General features: G+C 51.6%; 8 protein-coding genes across 8 annotated transcripts; 2 read left to right on the plus strand and 6 right to left on the minus strand.

Moving 5' to 3' along the window:
* Positions 1-1,614: 1,614 nt before the first annotated feature.
* Positions 1,615-2,257, minus strand: FIBRA_02328 (uncharacterized protein; the record flags this gene model as incomplete). The annotated part of the gene is made up of 2 exons (XM_012324191.1): positions 1,615-1,839; positions 1,913-2,257. The coding sequence occupies 2 exons, from the start codon at positions 2,255-2,257 to the stop codon at positions 1,615-1,617; spliced, it is 570 nt and encodes a 189-aa protein (XP_012179581.1).
* Positions 2,258-4,572: 2,315 nt separating this feature from the next.
* Positions 4,573-4,911, plus strand: FIBRA_02329 (uncharacterized protein; the record flags this gene model as incomplete). Its single annotated transcript, XM_012324192.1, has 2 exons — positions 4,573-4,673; positions 4,725-4,911. 2 exons carry the CDS (start codon positions 4,573-4,575, stop codon positions 4,909-4,911), a joined length of 288 nt encoding a protein of 95 aa, XP_012179582.1.
* Positions 4,912-5,780: 869 nt separating this feature from the next.
* FIBRA_02330 (uncharacterized protein) lies at positions 5,781-8,581 on the minus strand (the record flags this gene model as incomplete). The annotated part of the gene is made up of 10 exons (XM_012324193.1): positions 5,781-6,071; positions 6,132-6,532; positions 6,585-6,622; positions 6,681-6,764; positions 6,820-7,017; positions 7,070-7,285; positions 7,351-7,798; positions 7,864-8,241; positions 8,291-8,407; positions 8,458-8,581. The coding sequence occupies 10 exons, from the start codon at positions 8,579-8,581 to the stop codon at positions 5,781-5,783; spliced, it is 2,295 nt and encodes a 764-aa protein (XP_012179583.1).
* An 831-nt stretch (positions 8,582-9,412) lies between these two features.
* FIBRA_02331 (uncharacterized protein) lies at positions 9,413-11,464 on the minus strand (the record flags this gene model as incomplete). The annotated part of the gene is made up of 2 exons (XM_012324194.1): positions 9,413-10,615; positions 10,670-11,464. The coding sequence occupies 2 exons, from the start codon at positions 11,462-11,464 to the stop codon at positions 9,413-9,415; spliced, it is 1,998 nt and encodes a 665-aa protein (XP_012179584.1).
* Positions 11,465-11,909: 445 nt separating this feature from the next.
* Positions 11,910-12,994, minus strand: FIBRA_02332 (uncharacterized protein; the record flags this gene model as incomplete). Its single annotated transcript, XM_012324195.1, has 5 exons — positions 11,910-12,236; positions 12,299-12,436; positions 12,486-12,588; positions 12,648-12,767; positions 12,831-12,994. The coding sequence occupies 5 exons, from the start codon at positions 12,992-12,994 to the stop codon at positions 11,910-11,912; spliced, it is 852 nt and encodes a 283-aa protein (XP_012179585.1).
* A 144-nt stretch (positions 12,995-13,138) lies between these two features.
* On the plus strand, positions 13,139-13,681 carry FIBRA_02333 (uncharacterized protein; the record flags this gene model as incomplete). The annotated part of the gene is made up of 4 exons (XM_012324196.1): positions 13,139-13,321; positions 13,384-13,467; positions 13,526-13,603; positions 13,655-13,681. 4 exons carry the CDS (start codon positions 13,139-13,141, stop codon positions 13,679-13,681), a joined length of 372 nt encoding a protein of 123 aa, XP_012179586.1.
* A 355-nt stretch (positions 13,682-14,036) lies between these two features.
* Positions 14,037-14,961, minus strand: FIBRA_02334 (uncharacterized protein; the record flags this gene model as incomplete). The annotated part of the gene is made up of 6 exons (XM_012324197.1): positions 14,037-14,207; positions 14,257-14,335; positions 14,392-14,590; positions 14,643-14,728; positions 14,779-14,802; positions 14,861-14,961. 6 exons carry the CDS (start codon positions 14,959-14,961, stop codon positions 14,037-14,039), a joined length of 660 nt encoding a protein of 219 aa, XP_012179587.1.
* A 378-nt stretch (positions 14,962-15,339) lies between these two features.
* Positions 15,340-17,178, minus strand: FIBRA_02335 (uncharacterized protein; the record flags this gene model as incomplete). Its single annotated transcript, XM_012324198.1, has 2 exons — positions 15,340-15,747; positions 15,796-17,178. 2 exons carry the CDS (start codon positions 17,176-17,178, stop codon positions 15,340-15,342), a joined length of 1,791 nt encoding a protein of 596 aa, XP_012179588.1.
* Between the last annotated feature and the right edge of the window lie 2,893 nt (positions 17,179-20,071).

Raw genomic sequence — 20,071 nt, forward strand, 5'->3', positions numbered from 1 at the left:
GCAGAACTTTCTGCGAGCCCAGCTGCGTCAACTTTGAACTTCCCTAGTAGTTCGACAACGTTGAAAAACGCTTCACATTGGCATTGGATTGATATTTAGAGAAGTGTGTGAAACGAGCGATTCGGGTCTACCGTACCGGATTGGCAGTATTCATTGAGTACAGTCCGCCAACAAGTGCATTGCGCCGAATCAAATGGCTCTCGTACACTGTACAATGAAAGAACTTCGACTCACACTTGGTGCGCTTGTCTTCGCCTGCTCACGATTCTCCAAGTGAGGCTCAATTTTACATTGATGACATGCACTTGCATTAGTCGAACAATAGCCATGGAGGGTGGTGCATGCGATAATGGCGAGCTGGCGCACGCACCGAGTCGCAAATATGTACCACCATCCACGCGCCCCGATCCTCCGCGAAGGCTGGAGTGGGAGCGGGAACGGACAGGGGATTTGCGACGCGAGAGAGCATTGAGTAGTTCTTCCGTAAGGGTCGGCACCTACATGATAGGTGTGGATCGATTAGGTGTGGATCGATTTAGACGCATTTTTAAGTCTAATGAGTGGCTCGTCAGTTAGTATTATCATAGCTGAAGAGAAAGGGGCTACTGGATGATGCAGGTTATGCAAAGAAACTTCAAAGTTTAGAGTCACGGTCTCGGCTGAATCGTTTGGGACTTTTCCTCATCATGTCGTACGGCGTTGAGACCTGCTGGAACCTCATAACCGACCTACAGGCTACAAGTCCCTGGTTTTGTCTTCAGAATCGACCAACTTGCTGTTGCTCCTTCACCGAAATGACTCTCAAGGACGACGATGACGACAAGCCTCCTGCAATTTTCGAGATATGCTAATATGATAATCCAATGGTCTGTGACCCCCGTTTTCAAAGTAATCCCATGAATACAGAAAACTTGCTTGACGAGTTCTTTGGCTCCAGGTTTCACCCGTGAACATTTGCTTCGTTTGTAATCTTAGCGGTTGTATGAGTCGACGACAGCGACATCATTCCCTCAGCGGGATACGGAATGCGTGTCTTAACACCACTGTTTCATTGGTCCAGACTCTGCTGACATTAAGCAGTTTTTTTTTTTGGATCCCGTTTATTGTCCGCGGGGGCCTGGCCCTATGTAGGCATAAAGTACGATACTCGTGCTATTACTACATGTGCGATATCGAAGTATAGACATTGGACGCGGCCTGAGGTGCAGGGCGCGCGTTGGGGCGAAAACTGTGGTACACTAGGTGGCCAAGAAGTTGGTAAGAGCATTGAATTAAGCGGTTTGATTGATGATGAGGTGCGTTGTCTACGTGTTTCCCCAGGTATTTAGATCACGATAGTTCGATCCATGAATCAGCATTACTTCTCACGGTGAACTCGCGTCCCGTTTTTCTTCCGTCTTCGCGTCCAGATTCTCGTCGAATCTTGCGGAATGGCATCCTATATTAGATGTCTATCCAAGCCGTATACTGTTAACACTTGAGCAGACAGCAATTATTAATTCGTTAGGAAGTCGTATCTGATACGATCTCACTCAATTGCTACCAAGTACAATGCCACTTCGCCCCCTCGTTTCGAAGCGATTGTAAGTTGGTGTGTTCTCTGCTATTTACACACTAAACACAATGAGACAGCTCGGTTTTCCGCTCGCCCACGACCCACACAATGGCATGCGACGCAACCTCAAGCGTATCAACTAGGACATGTATCATCTTTTGAGGCATTATCGCAGACATTTCCATCGGAATGGCACCAGGGTGCACGGGATATGCGAGGATTCCCTTCTCCGCATTCTCCGCCATTATGAGCTCCGTAAAGGGCATGATTGCGAACTTTGTGGTCTGCAAGAGCCAAGGTCAGACACCGTCCGTCGTCAGACATCCGCATGCGCGCACTCAGTTTGTATGCTGAGACCTGCGCTGAGACATCGTGCCCGCCGATGCTCGTCATTTTAATTGTCCTGTCCCCACCACGCTCGAGCAATAGCGGGAGGCACCCCCGTGTTACTTTGTAGGTCCCACGCATGATCACCGTCCAGATTTTCCACCACTCCTCGGGGTCAGACTCGGCAATCGAGCGGAATGACTCCATGTATCCCGCATTGTTCACCACGACATCCAGTCGGCCAAATGTCGCGCAAGTGAGCGCGACAATGTCTGCAATGCCTGTGGCGTCGTTCGCGTCCGTGGTGATTGCAAGTGCCGTCAGCGGCCAGCCGGGACGCCTGGCAGCCTCATACTCAGCTTTGACAGCATTCATGTCCGAGCGAGAGAGGACACGGCCGGACACGATGGCTTTTCCTATTCCTTTTGATGCGCCAGTGACGAGAACGACCTTGCCTTCTAGATTAGCTTTTGCGGGGTCTATCGCCGGGTATGTGTCGTGATGGGTAGTAGGGACAAATCAAATCCTAGAGGACACTGGATCGAATTACGGTCGTCGACAACGAAAATATAAACGCACCGTTATAAAGAGTCATCATCGTGTCAGACAAGCCACTGGCCGCATAATGGTGTCGGAGCTTACTCTTGAGTTGCATCCTCCCTTGGTCCTTTAGATATCTTCGAAAGATATTTTAGCAAGCACATTTGGCGTGTGGGACGACTCGGCTACAAGAGCAATATATGTTGATTACGTAGTGGCAGCGTCATGGTACCGTTGCTGCGCTGGATTGCGCGTACGAAGTCGCCCGGCACGAACAGACACGAACTCGATATCCGTAAGTAATTAGTCAGCAACACTGGATTCAAATATTCACATCTACTTGCAGCATGAGTTAGAATCGCAAGCAGACGCTATATAATGATTCTGCTTCAAAGTTTGCATCTGAATTAACGAACCGAGCAGAACTAACGGAGTTAAATGGGACAGCAGTGATGTAATTAGTGATTTAGGGTTGAAGGTTTCGTATCAGGTTGACTAGGGGCAGCTGCTTTGAACTTCATACGCATAGTAACTTCTGTTCGAGGGTTTTGCGAAGAGGGACACGCGCCCCCACAGATCCTTATTAGCGGCAGCTGCGATGGCCTCCGTTTCCTCACCCATTGGCACTGTTGTGGTCAGTCTGTCCTATCACCTACAGGAGCATGGGCAGGAAGCCTACGGCAGAGTCCTTCCCAACCTCATTCCCCGTGGGTTCTGTTTTCTTTCTTGGCGGCGCCTTCCTTGACGGCCAGAGGTCAGGTAAAATCCGAGCACGCACTCGAAGACGACACCCTGGTCAATGGCAGTTCAAAAGAAGGGATTTAGTATGTCAGTATGTCAGAATTAGCAGTCAAGCTTGAAAATAAATAAACGGTCTCCAGCTACGACAGAGCAAGCCATCGCTGGGGCCACAGGTGTGTTTAGGTCTCGCCGGTCACCCCGGAGGTATTGCCTAGTGACAGACGCCAGCGACGCTCACTAGGTTCATAAGAATTGGTCGGCCGGCACGCCTGTACCGCACCAACACGCGTTCACCAAATGACAAGTCTCACCTCTCTGAGGGACTCATCTCTTACTAACCGAACCCTTACTGCTAGCATTATCCGCCAGTGTCGCAGTCCCTTATGGTCCTCTCAGTCCAATGCGTTAAGGAGAGTGCGCATCAACAAAGCATGATTCCACATCTCGTTCCTACCGTGGGTTGCGTAAATGCTCCTCCCCACATTGGTGGAGCTTATCGTCGCGATGGTGACGGAATTGCTCATCATCATCAACTCCGTGCGGATCAGTTATATAACTACAGGCTCGTTGATACCCGGGACGCTTCATATCCTTAGCAGGCGAAGTAGGAGGAAGAGGGTTTTCAAGAGGCCAAAAAGGTTTTATATTTGCATTTCTGGGAGGAGGAGCAGGTCGTCGGGCCGGGATCGGGGGCTGCTGGAATCGCGAACTCGGTCGACCATCGCTGTCGGAGACACTCCTTTGCCCAGGTACTAGCGATGATGAATGATTACGACCCGCTCTATCATAGTCAATAAATAGTAAGACATCTATTCAAACAGCGAGGTTAGAAACAGATATTGAAGAGCGATTCCAGTTCTTTCAACAGCGCCGAACAATCGTTCACGCGCGCGCAACGTAGCTTGACACCGAACAGCGACTCTTAGTCGGTGGTACTTCAGGAGACGAAAGCCTGAAGCACCGATGTCAGTGGAACAGGAAAATGAATCAATCGCAATGTATGGGTAGTTATCTATCATAAGTGTGATAATTATCTGAGTCCTCGCGTGTAAAACGCACATGCACAGATCTCAATTTGCGACCAGACTCACTTTAAACCTCAATTTGCGACCACGGACTCACTTCAAACCTCACCATGCGTGTTGCAACGATAACTGCCATCGGAATGCTGGCTGCTGCCCCTGCAATGGGACAAGGGTAAATTTATTCTTTGCCTCACCTGTTTGAGCAACGCCCTTATCAGAACTTTTACAGTCTATTTCAGAGCAAGCCCAAGCTTGGCGATGGTTCGAACCCAGAACATTGGAACAAAGGGTCGGGCAAACCGCCACCCAAACACTAAATGTAGGTCTACTCAAACTCGCACGTTTGAATGGGAATCTCACTTGTTTGTGTCTAGCTCACGTCCGATGCCACTGCAGTATATACAAGACGTCAAGCCGTCTGGATACATTGAAATCCTGCCGGAGCAGGCCAAGCCAGCCGACCGCCGGATGTCTATGGTGAACTCGTGAGAATGTCTGCTATGCGTTTAGGTTTGGCATTGACATTTTCCCTATAGCGATTGGAAACCTTCCCCTGGTGTTCCTAAGCCGGATAGACATGGAAGATTTCTGAGATCCTACGATGGCGACGACGGAGACGAGGACCACTCCAACTCTCATCGTGAGGAGAGGTCCGAATATCATGGAGACTTGCCGTACCGCCGTGCCCGCGCGGTAGTCCGTGCCTTTCTTGATCAGTTGTAGTCTTTGGATGTGTTGCGCATCCGTCTGTGATATTTTGTGTGAAGATTAGTTCAGATGACGAATATGCAGGTTCTCGATGAGGTCTCAGTATCCCGTGAATGAGTGATTCGTGAGTTAGAGCAATTAGTACCGGTCACATACTTACCACAAGCCATTTACATCTTGCGCGAAGTATTATGTATGTAGCCGGCTTCAACGTCCAAGATTTTGAAGAGATTCTATACGCAAACATGATAATGATGGCACAATTTTGCCAAGGTTTGTTTCAGCCAGACCTTCAGATTTGATAAATGACTTCTGCCACATAAATCAAGCAGTCGGCACAATTTTGAATGGGAGAATATCAATGTATGTCTCAATACGACATACGTGCCATCCGCCAAGGAAGGTAGCAGTAGCAGCGTAGAAGTCTTTAATCGCGCGGCCGTCGTGTCATACATGAGGATCGATGATTCCATGTCATCCCGAACATGAGGTATACTCCCATATCGATATCGTCACCATAACGAGGCAGGAAAGCCGCTATGACAATGCCAGCGATGGCGGTCTTGCTACCAATTGTATCACTGGCGCCACCAGATTATCAAAAGCCAGAAGATGAGGTGAGGTTATGGTGCTCTATGTCCCCGCTGTAGTATTGCGGGTCAGCATCGCCGAAACAGGACTCGACGTGCTACGAGGACAAATGAAGAGAGATGCAGCGAGCAGCGGGAAGCCAGCCTTCCCAAGAGAGTAGAACGCGTCCCACAGATGTCTGTGGTGGAAACACGCTTTCATAGGCTTTATGTCTACATATACGCAGGTAACTAACTACTCTCGCAGGATGCCAATAGTCTACAATTTACTATATTTCTGCACCTCACGCATCGCTACTCAAGTGTAATGTATAGGTGCTTGCTCGTCAGCACCGCCTGAGCTCCTGGGATGAGCACGATCGTTTGTGTGTTGTCGATGATCATCGCCGGGCCTTCAATTACTTCTCCGACTACCAGCGACGGCAGCAGATACACTGGCGTGTCCCGCACGCGCCCGAGACGGTCAAAGTACACACTCCAGGTCTTGTCTGCCTTCTGTACGTTGACCGCGCGCCGTTCAATCCGTGCGACCTCGGAGTACACGGATTCTCCGAGCGTGTCGAACGTCTTACCTATTCCACGAACCTAGCACGCAGCAAGCAGGCCATATGAGCATGAAAGTCTACACTAATTCAACAAGATTACCTTGATGTCATCCACTATAATCGACTTCGTCTCCAACAGAAACCCAAACTCTGCCTTATACACGCGGTTGAACGCCGCCTCGAAGTCTTCCTTGCCGTCACCGTCCTTAGGGTCAGGCAGGACCATCAGCGCCGTGTCTGTACCGTCGAAACGCATATTCAGCATGCGTTCGGTGTGTATGCGGTCGCCCTCGAAGCCCTGCCGCGCCAGCTCGGTGCGCACGTCTGCGTCCAATTTATCCAGACGTGCGACGAGAGACCCGTGATTCTCAGGTGTATAGAACGTTGATGAAGGTTGCTGCAGCTCGAATACACTGTGAAGTTTGACGAGCTTCTGAGGCCCAGATAAATGGGGAAGCTTACCGGTCTGCCAGAGCCAGTCCATACGCAGACAGAATAGAGCTGTACCGATGTATAAGGATGGTCTTGATACCCAAAAGTTGTGCTATCTCACAGGCGTGTTGACCGCCTGCGCCCCCGAAGCTTGCCAGGCTAGCCAATATTCAACCCTATCAGAACGAGTAATTGCGGACTGCTTGATAACACATACATATGTTTGGAAAGAGCGTATCCCCTCGCTTCCGTCAGCGCGCGGATGGGCCGCGCCATAGTCTCATTTGCGACTTTGATGAAGCTGCGTAAACCCTTAGCATACATTGTCCTAATTATATGTTGTCGTCAACACGCACCCGTATACAATCTCATCGAATTCAAGCTGCTTCTCCTGGTTCACATTGATTTCTTTTGCTAACGCCTCGAAAGCAGACCGCGACGCTTCCGTATCAAGCGGCTCCTCCTCCGACTTGCCAAATATCTTCGGGAAATAGTCTGGTACAAGTCGGCCCAATACCAGATTCGCATCTGTGACTGCTAACGGCCCTCCCTTGCTGTATCACACCTGTAAGCTTCAGATCCCAGTATATCGGTCAACACACGTACCGATAACACGCCGGGCCAGGCTCCGCGCCTGCACTCTCCGGGCCCGCGAGGAAGAGACCATTGCGGAAAAACAGTCGCGAACCGCCGCCTGCAGCGACGGTGTTAATGTCCAGCTGCGGCGACTGGATTGTGACACCCGCCGTCGTCGTCTCATACACAACTTCGTATCTCCCGTCAAACCGGGACACGTCTGTCGAAGTGCCTCCAACATCCAACCTGCACTCGATAGTCGATCAGCGACAGATATTGTAGAGAAACACACGAGCGAGCAGCCCACACACCCAATAATCGGATGCTTGCGCTCTTCGTCCCAGCTTGTGAGCGCGTGGCCAACCACTCCGCCCGCGGGACCGCTCAAGATGCTCTTCAGCCCTGTGAAGTTCGTGAGGTCGAGCAAGCCGCCGTCGCTGCCCATGAACTCGACGCGGGGGCTGCGCACGCGCCCATCGCGCAACTTCTCGTCGAAGCCGTTGAAGAAGCCGTCGAGGTATTCGCGCAGGATCGGGGTGAGGTACGCGTCCGCGGTGGACGACACGCCTCGCGGGACCATCTTGATCATCGGCAGTAACTGTGACGATTCGGAGACGTGCGTGAAGCCGACTGCGCGCGCAAGGTCGCCTATACAACGCTCGTGGTCGGGGAACGTGTACGAGTGGCAGAGCACAATCGCGAGTGAGCGGAAGCCGTCGGCGTAGAGACGCTCCAGGTCCGCCTTGATTGTGTCGAGGTCTATAGTTCGCAGCCATCAGCGCGCACTGGGACGTGTATTAGAGGCAGATGACGGCGACGCATACCGGGTCGTTTCATGATCCTGACTGCCTCACCCGATAGGCCCTGTACGATCTCGCCAGGGCCCTCTGCATCGCCCACGCCATCCCAGCCCGCGCCTCTGTACCCGCGCGTAACGTTCCCGTCCTCGTCAAACTGCACAGCGTGCGCCTCTGCCTGCGGATCGGAAGTGTAGCCAACGAGCGTGACGCGCTCGTCAACCTCGAGGACGGCAGAGTAGAGCGGTGGCGCACGACGGATGTTGAGATCAAAGATCTTGGGACGTGACTGGTTGCCGATAAGGAGCAGATCCTTGAAGCCCTTTGTGATGAGCAGCGCATGTTTGTGTCCCTTCCGCTCGAGCAAGGCGTTCGTCGCGACGGTCGTAGACAGTCGCACATAGTCTGCCAGGCTGGTAAGACGAAGGTGAGGAAGCATGGCGGGCGCGCTCACCAATCTTGTCCGTCTGTAGTACAGTTCCGCGCGGGATCTTGGTCCCTGTTGCGATCTCGAGCACCCTCCGGATTCCCTCTGTGGGTGCGTCGCGATAATTTCCGGGATCCTGCGAGACTGTGCGTGCGATGAGGACTCATTGTGCGCGGCAGCGAGAAGGCACGCACGCAGCTTCACGACAATTTCCTTCCTGACTGCATCGTTCTCTGGGTCAGGGAACGACGCAAACACGTCGCAGAAGGTCCCTCCCCTGTCCGCGCAAATGCGGATGGAGCGATCTGGCAGCGACATCTAACACCCCCACTCAGCAACACTCGACACACGGGACAGCATACATACCGGTCGTCGAGTCTGGGGAATCGAGGTTTAGCTGCGGCGCCAACGGCAGTTGTGCCTCGCGCGACGATGGCCAGTTACTGGGTGGATGGCCTCCGGGAAAGCAAGAGTCGACGAGGGTAGATATGGGACACAAAGGACACTGGAACTCCGTCTGTCCCTCGAGCCATACACAGCGATGAGACAGACTAGCTCCGGTATATATATATTAGTGCTTATCTCGGATCTAGATAACGGATTGCTCAACCTCCTCGCTACTGATTGCAAAGCGTTCTTCTACTCATAGCTACATTGTGTACATTAAGTTTTCCTGAAAGCCTGTGTGCTGAGATAGACCCAAGGCAATAACATTCATTGCTCCGGCAGGTTACTGTCGGTTCACAACATGGCAGGTGACAATTATCTGAACGATAGCTACCGCAGGCCAGATAGAGCTCCGCGTCTACTGAAACGGTGCCTTGCGAACAAAAGTATAACCCGTTGCCGGAGCCTAACCTCGAGCTCGAGACTCGTTACGAATGAGTGGGGAATGCCTGCCGTTTTCAAAGAGAATGTGCGCGTCATTTCGTGCAAATCATCACTGCTTGTAAACAATTCAAAATGACCACGCTCATGCAATCTCGACGCCTCGACGCAGGCTGTCAGTACATATTATCTTATTTTCAACGTTGAAAGATCTGCTTACAACTTGGAAAACAGAAAGTTCAGTGAGAAAAACGACAGCAAGTCGATAGCAAACAACGTATATCCACGTTACGCCTCCAAGACAAATCCCCCACACCCTCCTTAGTGATCGATGCCATGCTCCACGGGGATGCCTAAGGCAATGAGAGCCTCCCGGCCTTTACCCGCCCAGAAAGACATGGTATCCAGAGATCGAAACCAGATGGGGACCTCTGCCGTTGCGTTGCCTGACAGAACCTCATCGGAAGCTCTCTCGACAGTCTCGCGCACGGGAGAATTTTCACGGCTATTTAGCACAGCATTCGTCATCTGGTCGTTACCAGCTTTCATTTCCACTCCACCCTTACCATCCACATTGACCATACGACGATTCCGCTTCTCCTTCTTCCGTTTCCGACCCTCACCATCTGCTGATATTGCTTTGTCGGAAGCATCAGCGCCGGCAGCGCGAGGCTCGGAAGGTACATTCTGCTCCGGAGAAAGGTCTGGTCTCTGCTGCCCCCATAGCCCGCCGGTGCGTATCCACGCTGCGACATTGTACTGGTGCTTGATCTCCTCCAGCACGCCCACGACGGCAAGCAGCGTTACGTCGTACACCTCCTCGGGTCTCTCCACGTCTGCACACTGCGCGAGCGCCTCGAGCGTCTTCTGCCGCTTGCTCTTGCGTTTTCGCTTGTGGGATGGGACAGCGCCGTCATATTTTGTGCCATCAGGAGAGGGAGAATGAATGTCGGGTACAGATGTTGTCGCTGACGAGGTATCGTCTTCCGCGTGTGCGTCTACAGACCCATCTCGGCGAGACGCTTTGCGTTTCCGTTTCTTCAGATCGGCCTCATCAGCGTCCGCTTGCGGCAGTTCTTCTGGAGAGTCTCTTCGAAGTTCAGAACGTCTAGGTGCATCCTGTTGCTGGCTCATTGGAGCCTGGATCTGCAGCTGCTCTCTCGCTGCCTCCATCGCCTCCCAATCTCGCTGTTTCTGCAGAGACTCCAAGTCCTTCGTGCGTCGTTCACCGGAGTATTCGCCAATGCACACATGATTGTACGGCTGCATTGCAGCTTTGAGCGGCGAATCGTCCAACAGTAAGGTAGTCGATGCAGAGTGGCGATGCGCTGCGACTGCAGATGCGCCAGGAGCTGAGCTGGTAGGAGGACTGGGCGAGCGATCGGATCGAGGCGTACTGGCTTCGGATGGGTGCGGCGACGGTGGAAGGGGGGTCAATAGAGCTGGCAGCTGCGACCAAGGTTTGTTCAGATCTTTCACCGTCTGGACTTTGCTGTCTTGAAGCCAACATATTAGTTTATTCGTCTAATAATTAGGAGTCAAAAGGGCGCCGATGGATCAAGTAGACCGCAGCCGAACGCTGAAGTGAGTACACCACTCCAACGCGAAGCTGCGGCATGCGAGATCCAGAGGATGAAGAACAACAAAATGACGCGCACTGTAATGATTCGCTGACAGCCCTAGTGTGTCCCTCGCCCAAACTGCCACTAGTTCGGTCTTGTGTTCACCAAAACACTTATCGACCATGTCTGCAACGCTATGAGGTTGTGCGGATGACCACACCATTACGTCGAGCCACGTTTTCGTCTCCGGCGCGAACAGATATGCGCGGAACGCGGGCATATATGGGCGCGGATGTACAGGGCGCAAACGTTGTACAGGTCCTCCGCTCTCCGTAGGCTGAGATCGCAGAGCGCGAGGTGCGCGGTGGACGAGGGTCCCGTTGAGATCTAAGATCAAGAGTTTGCGCGACGAAGCTGGGTCGGGTATATGCGCAGGAGACTGCATGGAGAGCGCATAGTAGCTCGGTGTGGGGGAGACTGGTGGCTTCAGCAGAGGCGTAACTTCACGAAAATATTGGTCCTTGCGCATCGCCCGCGGCTCTCGAGGGGGAGGACGCGACGGAAGGTTATGTAGGCGAGTAGAGTGCAGATCTGGTTTATCAATTGCGCGCACATGATCAGAAACACTACCAGGCCGGCTTATTCCTTCAAGGTATGGACGAGCTACAGTTTCTGGACAATCTGCATAGACAGATGAGGGCTGGGAGGAGCTCGGAACGGGGTCGCCCTCGCTTGTATACCAATCTCTGCCGTCGTCCTCCCTGCTACGTGAAGAATGGCGCGAGTTATTATTGTAAAGATAGCCTGCCATGAGTGCCGTCTTCCCTAGTCTCGGGGAGACCGTATGTCGCAAGAGACCGATCAGCTTGTGCGTGTACCGTGCCACAGAGACCTATAATCGATAGCAAGTTTCTAGCGGAGGAATCAGTCCCAAAAAGGCCTTCAATTGTCTAGAATATCATAAACCTCACCGACGAAGCGCAGAGCTCAACGTTTTACGGCAAATTGAAAGCAGCCAAGTATATAAGCTGAAACCGAGGTATACGTATCGGTTCAAGTCGACTGCAGTGATCGCGGCCCAATCGCGGCGATGAAATTCGCTGATAAGCACATCTTATCTTATCTACGCCGCTCAGGCTAACAAGCAAATATGCTATTTTCATTGGAAGTCAATTATATGCACAAAGAACGAATACACAATACATCGAACACCATTGCCGGCATACAAGAGTTATTTGAGCACACGCTACCACATCTCACCGGACTTCAACCGTGCGTCCCGCCCAGTCCTCTCTCAATCTCGTTTCCACGATCTTATCCAATTCCTTCGCCTTCTCTACTGCAATATTCACTATTCTCAGAATCTCTTCTGGAGTGAGGGGTATGCCCCCAGCTTTTTGTACCACACATAATTCTCGTTGAGCATTCAGTGCGACAGAAAGAAGACCGGTGCTAAGACGTTGTTCGAGATGAGATGGATCGAGGACTGGTAGAGTGGATGGATCGGGGAAGTATGCGAAGGTAAGGCAGAATGGTGTGTGGTGCATGGAGAGGGGCATCGGGGCGCGTTCTAAAGGGTGATGCTAATGATATGAAATGAACTTCAAAGCTCACAACAAATCGAGAACAGATCAAGATCACGCACAACAGTCACCTCGTCTCCAACAACTTCAACTTCTGGACGACGGAAGTGCTTCAGCGCAACGATTCCGGCTAGGCATGCGCAGTCGAGCATGTTCCCGGCGTCGGCTAGACAGTGTATCGTTAAGCGGATATGCCAAACCTGCATCGCATCAGAGACCTCTTCCCACACAAGGAAGGTTCAAGCGTACCCTTTGTCCTGCCAAAACACACAACGACTCCTTATCCACCACGTCACTCCGCCGTAGCACTTTGTCTAGCATCCGTGTGATAGTCACTTCTTCGTCCGACGGACTGCGTCAGATGCCCGAGTGAGAGGGACAGGTAGACATGAGAGCGACACACGTACCTACCGACCGACTTCATACTCATTCGACGCCATGGGCGATAGCTCCGAATGGATAGTGATGATCCCCTCTAGTGGACGTTCTGGCGGAGGCTTCACCATCCTCGCATCCACTTGGGCCATCACACTAAACAGAATTACAATAATGAGAAATTCTGCTTCCATACGTCTAATTTAAAGCACACCGCACCGAGTTTTCCCCATCCCACATTCAACCCAGCCTAATTCGGACCCGAAAGTAAGTGTAGGAGATCGCATTTCCAGTGGATTTCGGCCATCTACACGCAAGGATTGTTTCAAGGACGCATACAAAAACTCTTTCTCTGGGATGGATGGCGACGGTGGCCGAGGCATTTTCAGTTGCGCACAGCTATGAGCGAGGGTTGTCGGTACCAAGAAGGATAGTTTTCAGGCGCTGACTTGGAGAGCCGCGCCGACGCTTGCCTTTTTTGCTCTTTCTCCCGACGCTCATCAACTACTGTGCTGTCGGACTCAAATATGGTTAGACTCATCACGCACAATCTCCTAGCATGCCATGCAAAAGGCTGCACGTCCAATAATTTTCCTCTGCAGTTCAAGGACATTCAAATTGAATTGCGCGAGGCCGAGTTCAATCCCGACTTTTTACGCGGATTCATCCCGCGAATCGAATGGGGTGCCCTTACAGACGCGGCACGTCAGGTGAGTGGTCAGCGTACAGCGACATATAGCAATCGCTGCGTATCTGACCCTTTGAATGTTAGTTGGGTGATACTTCTCTGCCGTCCGAGCCTCCAGATATGTTGGATGATGACTTCCTTCAAAAGCTCCATCATGTACTACTAGAAGTCAGTGTTCCGAAATATACCTTCAATATGTTGGCCTTATCACAATTCGTCGCAACAGATACATGTTGAGGAGGGTGCAATGGTATGTCCAAACTGTGGACATGTATATCCCATCTCAAATGGCATTCCAAACATGGTTGGTTGCATACCCTTTCATTCCCGTCTCCGTCCTTACCAGCCACTACAGCTTCTTGCAGAACATGAGATTGGTTAGGACAGCCCATCCATACCACACCAAATTTCAACCAATAGCTCAGGAAGACGACGAGACGTTTTGGATTAGCAGGAGTTCGACTATGCGAATGTATGTACATCAAGAAAGCGCCGATGATAGCGAACTATTAACAGTCAGCTGTATCGTTAGTAACTACACGAATAATTTTCTGCATCTATAGGAACAGAAAAATAAGAGTTCTACCATTCTATGTCAAGATATCTAAGCACAACGTCTGGTCTGCAAACATTCTTCAAATATGACACAAATCTTACTTCATCTTCATCATAGCCAAGTAAATCGACGATCAGAGTCCAATGCTTGAAACTTCAGGACCGTCTATAGGGTAGGGCTTTTAGTCGATACGAGGGCGCTTCTTTGAATGCTCGCCGTTCACGCCGTTTGTGCCATTGACCTCTGCATGGCCATTGGAAGTAGAGAAATACTCCAAGGAGCCTTTAGGGTCCGCCTTAATTGTCTTGCTGCCCTCCGTCCAGTTGGCTGGGCAAACTTCACCGTGCTCGTCCTGTTCCATAGGTTAGCTCATGCGAATGACAATGGGAGACGAGTCGCACAGTGAACTGGAACGCCTTAATGAGACGGATGGTCTCGTCGACGGAACGCCCGACAGGCAAATCATTGATAGTGATTTGCCTAATAACCATGCATTAGCGCTAGAGCCACTTAGCACAAAGCATGACCTCGCGCACCTTAAGATTCCCTTGGGATCAATGAGGAACAGCCCACGAAGGGCAACGCCCTCCTCCTCAATCAACACGCCATAGTCACGGGAAATTTTCATGCTCTTGTCCGCGATCATGGGAAGCTTGAGGTCAGGACCAAGACCTCCCTGCTTGCGGTGCTGCGTCGCCCACGCCAAGTGCGCAAAGTGTGAATCCGTCGACGCGCCTGCGATTTACACGTCAGATGAATAGCTAGCGAGAGTTCGCCAAGCACTCACTGAGGACCGTCGTGTTGAGCGCCTTAAACTGCGGCAGCGCGTCATTGAACGCAAGAATCTCGGTAGGACAAACAAACGTGAAATCTCTATCAGGCAGGTTAGCAATCACAACGCGTAGATCCACGAACACACGCACAATGGGTAGAAGAAGAGCACCACCCTGAGAAAAAGAACATATATGATGGACTATACGGCGTGGAACGATAGGACGCACTCACCATTGGCCGAGATAGTCGGAAAGTGAGATGTCCTGGAAAAGGCCGTCCACGACGGCGGCAGCCTTGAAGGCGGGGGCGGGTTTTTGAACAATAGCAACCATGGTGGATGACGGCGGGCACGATACACTCAGTGAGCAGTTTCAATATAAAAGCTTACGGGGCGCAGAGCTAATTACTGTACCGCTGTACCGTACCATAGGATGATTTATTTCTCGTGTTCTTTGGTCATGTTTGGCTAAACGCGCACGTGCCAGATGACAACGCGGGGTCGTGACTGTCTCGCCCCGTCTCGCCAATTGCGCAAGCAGCGACGTGCCCGAGACAGTGATGGCAGATGGGCATGAGTCAGGGAAGCAGGGGAGTCTAGTATTAAGACAGTATATAGCGTAGAATAAGATGAATGGTTGTAGTCCACTGTACAACAGAACACGGTAGTAGTAACGAAATCAGATAAACGCACACGTTCATGCATCGAAAGTTCACTGGCCCACAAAACCAATGATATGAAACGTAGGCGCAAAAAGGCTCAGCCCACTCGCTGCCATCAGCGAACAGACCGGCTCGCAGTGCCACACCGCACCAGACAGGAAGACTACCCTCCGGAGCGACGGGCAGTGCTTGCTCCACGAGTTCAAGTGCGCACGCTCTTGTGCGCGCGGTGGATCCAGTGCACTGCTTGCTGAGCCGGGGCGACTTCCACGGAGAGGAGAGGCGGGCGGCGTCAACAGTGGTGGCGTTGAGAGCCGCTCCTGCTGGCTTCGCTCCTGCGATCCCAGCAATGAAGACGTACGGGGTGAGGAAGTTGGAGAACGGGCGTCGCACCGCATGCGTAATGTGAGCAACATCTGGAACCTGGCTATCACACCCAGCATGTGTTTGTAAAGCACCTGTGGACACATTTAGTACGAGACAACAGCATAAGCACGCGCACGCACCTCATCCTCGAGCAGCCAGTGCACTTCGAGACTCTCCAGCTGATTGCCTAGGACTGCCCCCGCGGACATGAGTACTCTCTCAAGCGTGCGCGCGTCGACCTGAGTTGAGGCAGGGACAATTGTTAGAGACTTGAGGCCGGCGGTTGAGCGTGTTAATGGCTGCATGATACCCGATGGCTTTAAGCCATCGTAGAGCGTGGTGTGAATGTGCAGCACTACAGACTCAACTGGTCGCCTTGGGACTATCAACGAGGCCAAAGATGCAGGTCCATCAAAACACGTCAGGTGTGGCAGGATATCATCAGGAATGAGCGACTGGTGGCGAGTGGTGGTATCAATCAATGCGGGGGAATCAGACGTGGGGGTGGTCTCCTCTATCAGCTGGTCCATCACCAAATCCGGCAAAGAGAATGACTTGATGTCAGGTTGTTTTGTAAGCCAAATCGATAGACCATGGATGTCATCCACGGACATAGCCTGCGAGCTAATTTCGAGATTGTCGAGGCTGAATGCCGAATGGAGCAGTAGATGTGCGTCGAATCTGGGCAGAGTGAGTGAACGGAGTTGTGTCATGTTGGTGAATGCGACTGCGAAAGTGACCATGTTCATTGACGCGGGACCGGTAGCGGACGAGGGTAGGAAGCTGCATGTAAATTTGCGCACTAATTCTGCTGTGGACCTTTTGGATGCGAGCAGCGCCATACATTGTTCAACACGACCGTGATCAAGGTCGCGGAGGTCGAGGGTGTGGTATATTGCGCTCAGAGTGGGGAAGAGTAGTGCATTCGACGCGAGACCCAATACCAACAAGTCCGAGCGTGAACTGGATGCGAGCACAATTCGCCAGAGCTCCGGAGGCACTCGATGAATTGCGGGATGTTCGGAGGGGGGATGACTTTCATTGAGCGCGGTGAGGACGGCCCTAACGCCTCTTCCTGACTCGTTGACCGTCGGATTTGGTGAGCTAACGCACCGAGATCGGTGGTCGTGAACCGTAAAGATGGAATCCACACCTTCGTGCTCTTCGTCCTCTCCCATTTTAGATGTTTCGCTCGCCCTGCGTCCGAGGCCGACGGGCATACGAATATCGTCCAGAGAGGGTGTGGGCGAAGGCGTGCTTTCTCGGGTATAGGATCTTGGGAAGTCGACTGTATGGCCGACTGGCCCCGCCTGCGGGGTCCCCAAGCGAGAGAGATTTCGCTTTTTTGGGGTCAATTTCGAGCTAATGAAAGACAGTGCAGACAACCGTCGCGTGAGGGGGAATTCCAAGGAAATTGTGCTAGCATGGGCGCTGTTGACGTTGGAAGATGACGGAGAGATGTTTTGCAGATCGGTAACAGCCAGCTCGCGCTGGCCGCGACGGCGAATACGAAAGAAAGACATGGATTGAAAAGATAAGTCAGTGTGTAACTCGGTTCATGGTATGTTTTGCGTAAGACCACAGCGGCGGCGCGGAGTCAAAGGATGATACAGAATCGCTTAGGTATTGTGACAGAGTAAATTGACGGCATCCTTGATCGGCCCGCGTTGGCGTTGGCTTTGATATTGACGGGGGGTGGCCCATCACAAAATGATACAGCCGCATATCATTTGTACGTGTGTTTGTCGCAATACTACATAGCAATTACCCGTGCTCTGCTGAAAGTGACGAAGCACCACAATGACATTAAGAATGAAGGTGCGAGTAGTCTATTGAATCCCGTATAGTGGTGTGGTGCCATGTATGCTGTGTATGTATGTTCAAGAAATGTATAATGACCATGATGTGTTCGAGATGATGCCGAGTTTCTAGGCACCTTGTGGGTACCTCTGATGAGGCGAGCGAGCCGTGGGGTTCACGGCATAGGGAAGACGTCGTCTGTCTTTCAGCGTATTTGCGAGCTGGTTACTGAAAGCATCGCGGCTGGCGCAGCTATCAGAGTTGTTAGTGACACAGCCTGTGACCTCTTAAGTAGTGTTGCGAGCGTGCTGAAGTCGCCTGAGTGCTAGATTCTCAGGTTCCCTCATCCGTGGATGGGTTAGAGGCCTGCAAGAGCGAGGCAACTTTAAGTTCGGGACATATCGTAGGCTAGTCTTGGAAGAGACTCACAGTAAATTATCAACAAAGTCCCAGGTATTAAGATATACAGGAGCAGTGAAATGCCGCAAAGGCATGAAGAATATCGTTGGTGGGAGGATGATGGTGATGATAAAATCAACATTTGTATACCCCAACAAGCAAACAAACGTGTGAAGACGCGGTGATAACCGATTCGTACAAGTAGAACTAATACGACTGGGCGGTCTCTATCGAGGTCCTGGATGACGGTATGCTACGGTGGGGGAGGGAGTAAGTGCAAGTAATCTTAGTTGTTGTCATGCGTTGTAGTATCGGGACCGCTCTGCGTCGCGCGCCGTCACGGTCGTAGTGGGGAATAGAGGAAAAATAAAAACGGAATCCAGCTCTGGGGTAAATGCGAATGTGCGTCCAATCGTGTTGGCGGTCCTCTGGTCTTGTGCATCTCTGCACCGTCCAACGTCCTAACCCTCGTCCTCCTCGCTCCCTTCGTCTCCTCCTTTCTCCGGGTCGGGCTCGTCTTCCCATTGGACTCATTTCCTTGTCGTCGGCTTCTCCCCTGTTTTTGTGAACGCTCCGGATTCCCTCAGGAATCTCCCTAGTGCCTCCATGCCTGCCTCGGTTCCCAGGATCGCTGGGAGGTCGATTGTCGCGCTCGCCTCTTGGAGGATACAACGGTGTTGCTCGTACCCTGTGCATGTTTGTAGGATGTATCATCTCGTCTGTAGATGTTCTCCAAATGGGCAGCCAACTGGTTCGGATGGTACAAAGTCAGAGTAGTACTCGCCTACAAACCATGTCCTGTTCGGCATTGTACCATTCTTATATGAATCTCGCGCGGGAGGTTCGTGAACAATTTACGTGGATTTGTTGTAGGTGGCAACCTGTTTGCGGTGGCATGTCGTCCGTGTTGGGCCGTCTTCTATCCACTCTCCCTCCCAAGCCCCGAGGGTCGTTGGTGAGAGGACTCAAGCGGAGATAGTGCATGAATCGAAGGCTCACCTAATGCAACGTCCAGAAGCCAGCAAGAATACTCAGAAGACTAGTACAGCAAGATCAGTAGCGATGGCATCAGAAAGACAAGGAATACATATGCTTGGGAGATGCGCGTGCGGACTATATTAACCAGACTAACTTACCCGATGCGACGGGGGCGAAATACGGGAACCGAGAAAAGAGTGCTAGCGGGCAGGACTAGCATCCACATTGGATTAAGCACCAGGATGCCGGCTAACTGAGAGGATAAAATAGGCGAAATAAGTACCAAGAAGCTAAAAAATAATTTTATGAGGGAGAGACACTATTAACATCGGACAGGGTACGATTTAGAGCCTCAGAGGACCACCCATTAGTGTGAACATTATCCTAACTGACATGGGCGACAGCGGAGCACTAGAAGTCCAAGAACGAGCGCTGGAGCTTGAGGGTGAGAGAGCAGTTAGTAAGACATGCCAGGACGCGAGTAGTGTTGTCGTTGTTGAAGGGCGGGTGGAACAGATTGAAACAATTTATTAGCGAACTTCACGAAAGTACCAATGAGCACTATGTAGACTTGTGTATATCGATGTAGCGCAACGTAAAATCGTATATCCAAGATTCCAACTCCGAGCATGCAGAGACTGGGCTGATCATGGTGTGGCCCGACCGCGAGTGTCGCTCTACCGGCTCACCAATGGCTGGATCAGATGCCAAGTGTATCGTATTGCAGATACTCGGCCAGGGAGTTCGGCCAAGGATGTTCATTAGTGTACGACTATAGCAAAGTCAATACGGTACTACATTCACAGGTTATACCGTTGAGAAACTGTATACTAGGAGACTAGTCACAGTGGTCAGGCAAAGTCAGTGCGCTATCTTGCAACGGCTGCGGGGCATATATACCTTCAGAATACTAATCGGGACCTTCGGGATTAGGCATCCCAAGTTAATGAGCTACTGGCAAAAAGAGTCAAACTTCAACGTGAAGGCAGATTGGTGAGCCGGAGCGGTGGTTGACTTGTGATGATGTGGAGCAATCTGGCCATGACAAATTGACAATGCAGGGCAGTTGAATATGATGGTGGTGAGCGATTGCGCGACGATGATGGGATTTGCAACAGGGATTGCACTGCTCGTGTCCACTTGGTACGTGCATTGCCTGATGAGCTGGACTGACAGGGGACTAATACACAGGATGTAGTGGTTTCAGCACATTATGTTGTTTAGTTTGTTTATGTTCCA

Source organism: Fibroporia radiculosa (assembly GCF_000313525.1).
Source record: "Fibroporia radiculosa TFFH 294 genomic supercontigs, scaffold1185, whole genome shotgun sequence".
Taxonomy (NCBI): Eukaryota; Fungi; Basidiomycota; class Agaricomycetes; order Polyporales; family Fibroporiaceae; genus Fibroporia; species Fibroporia radiculosa.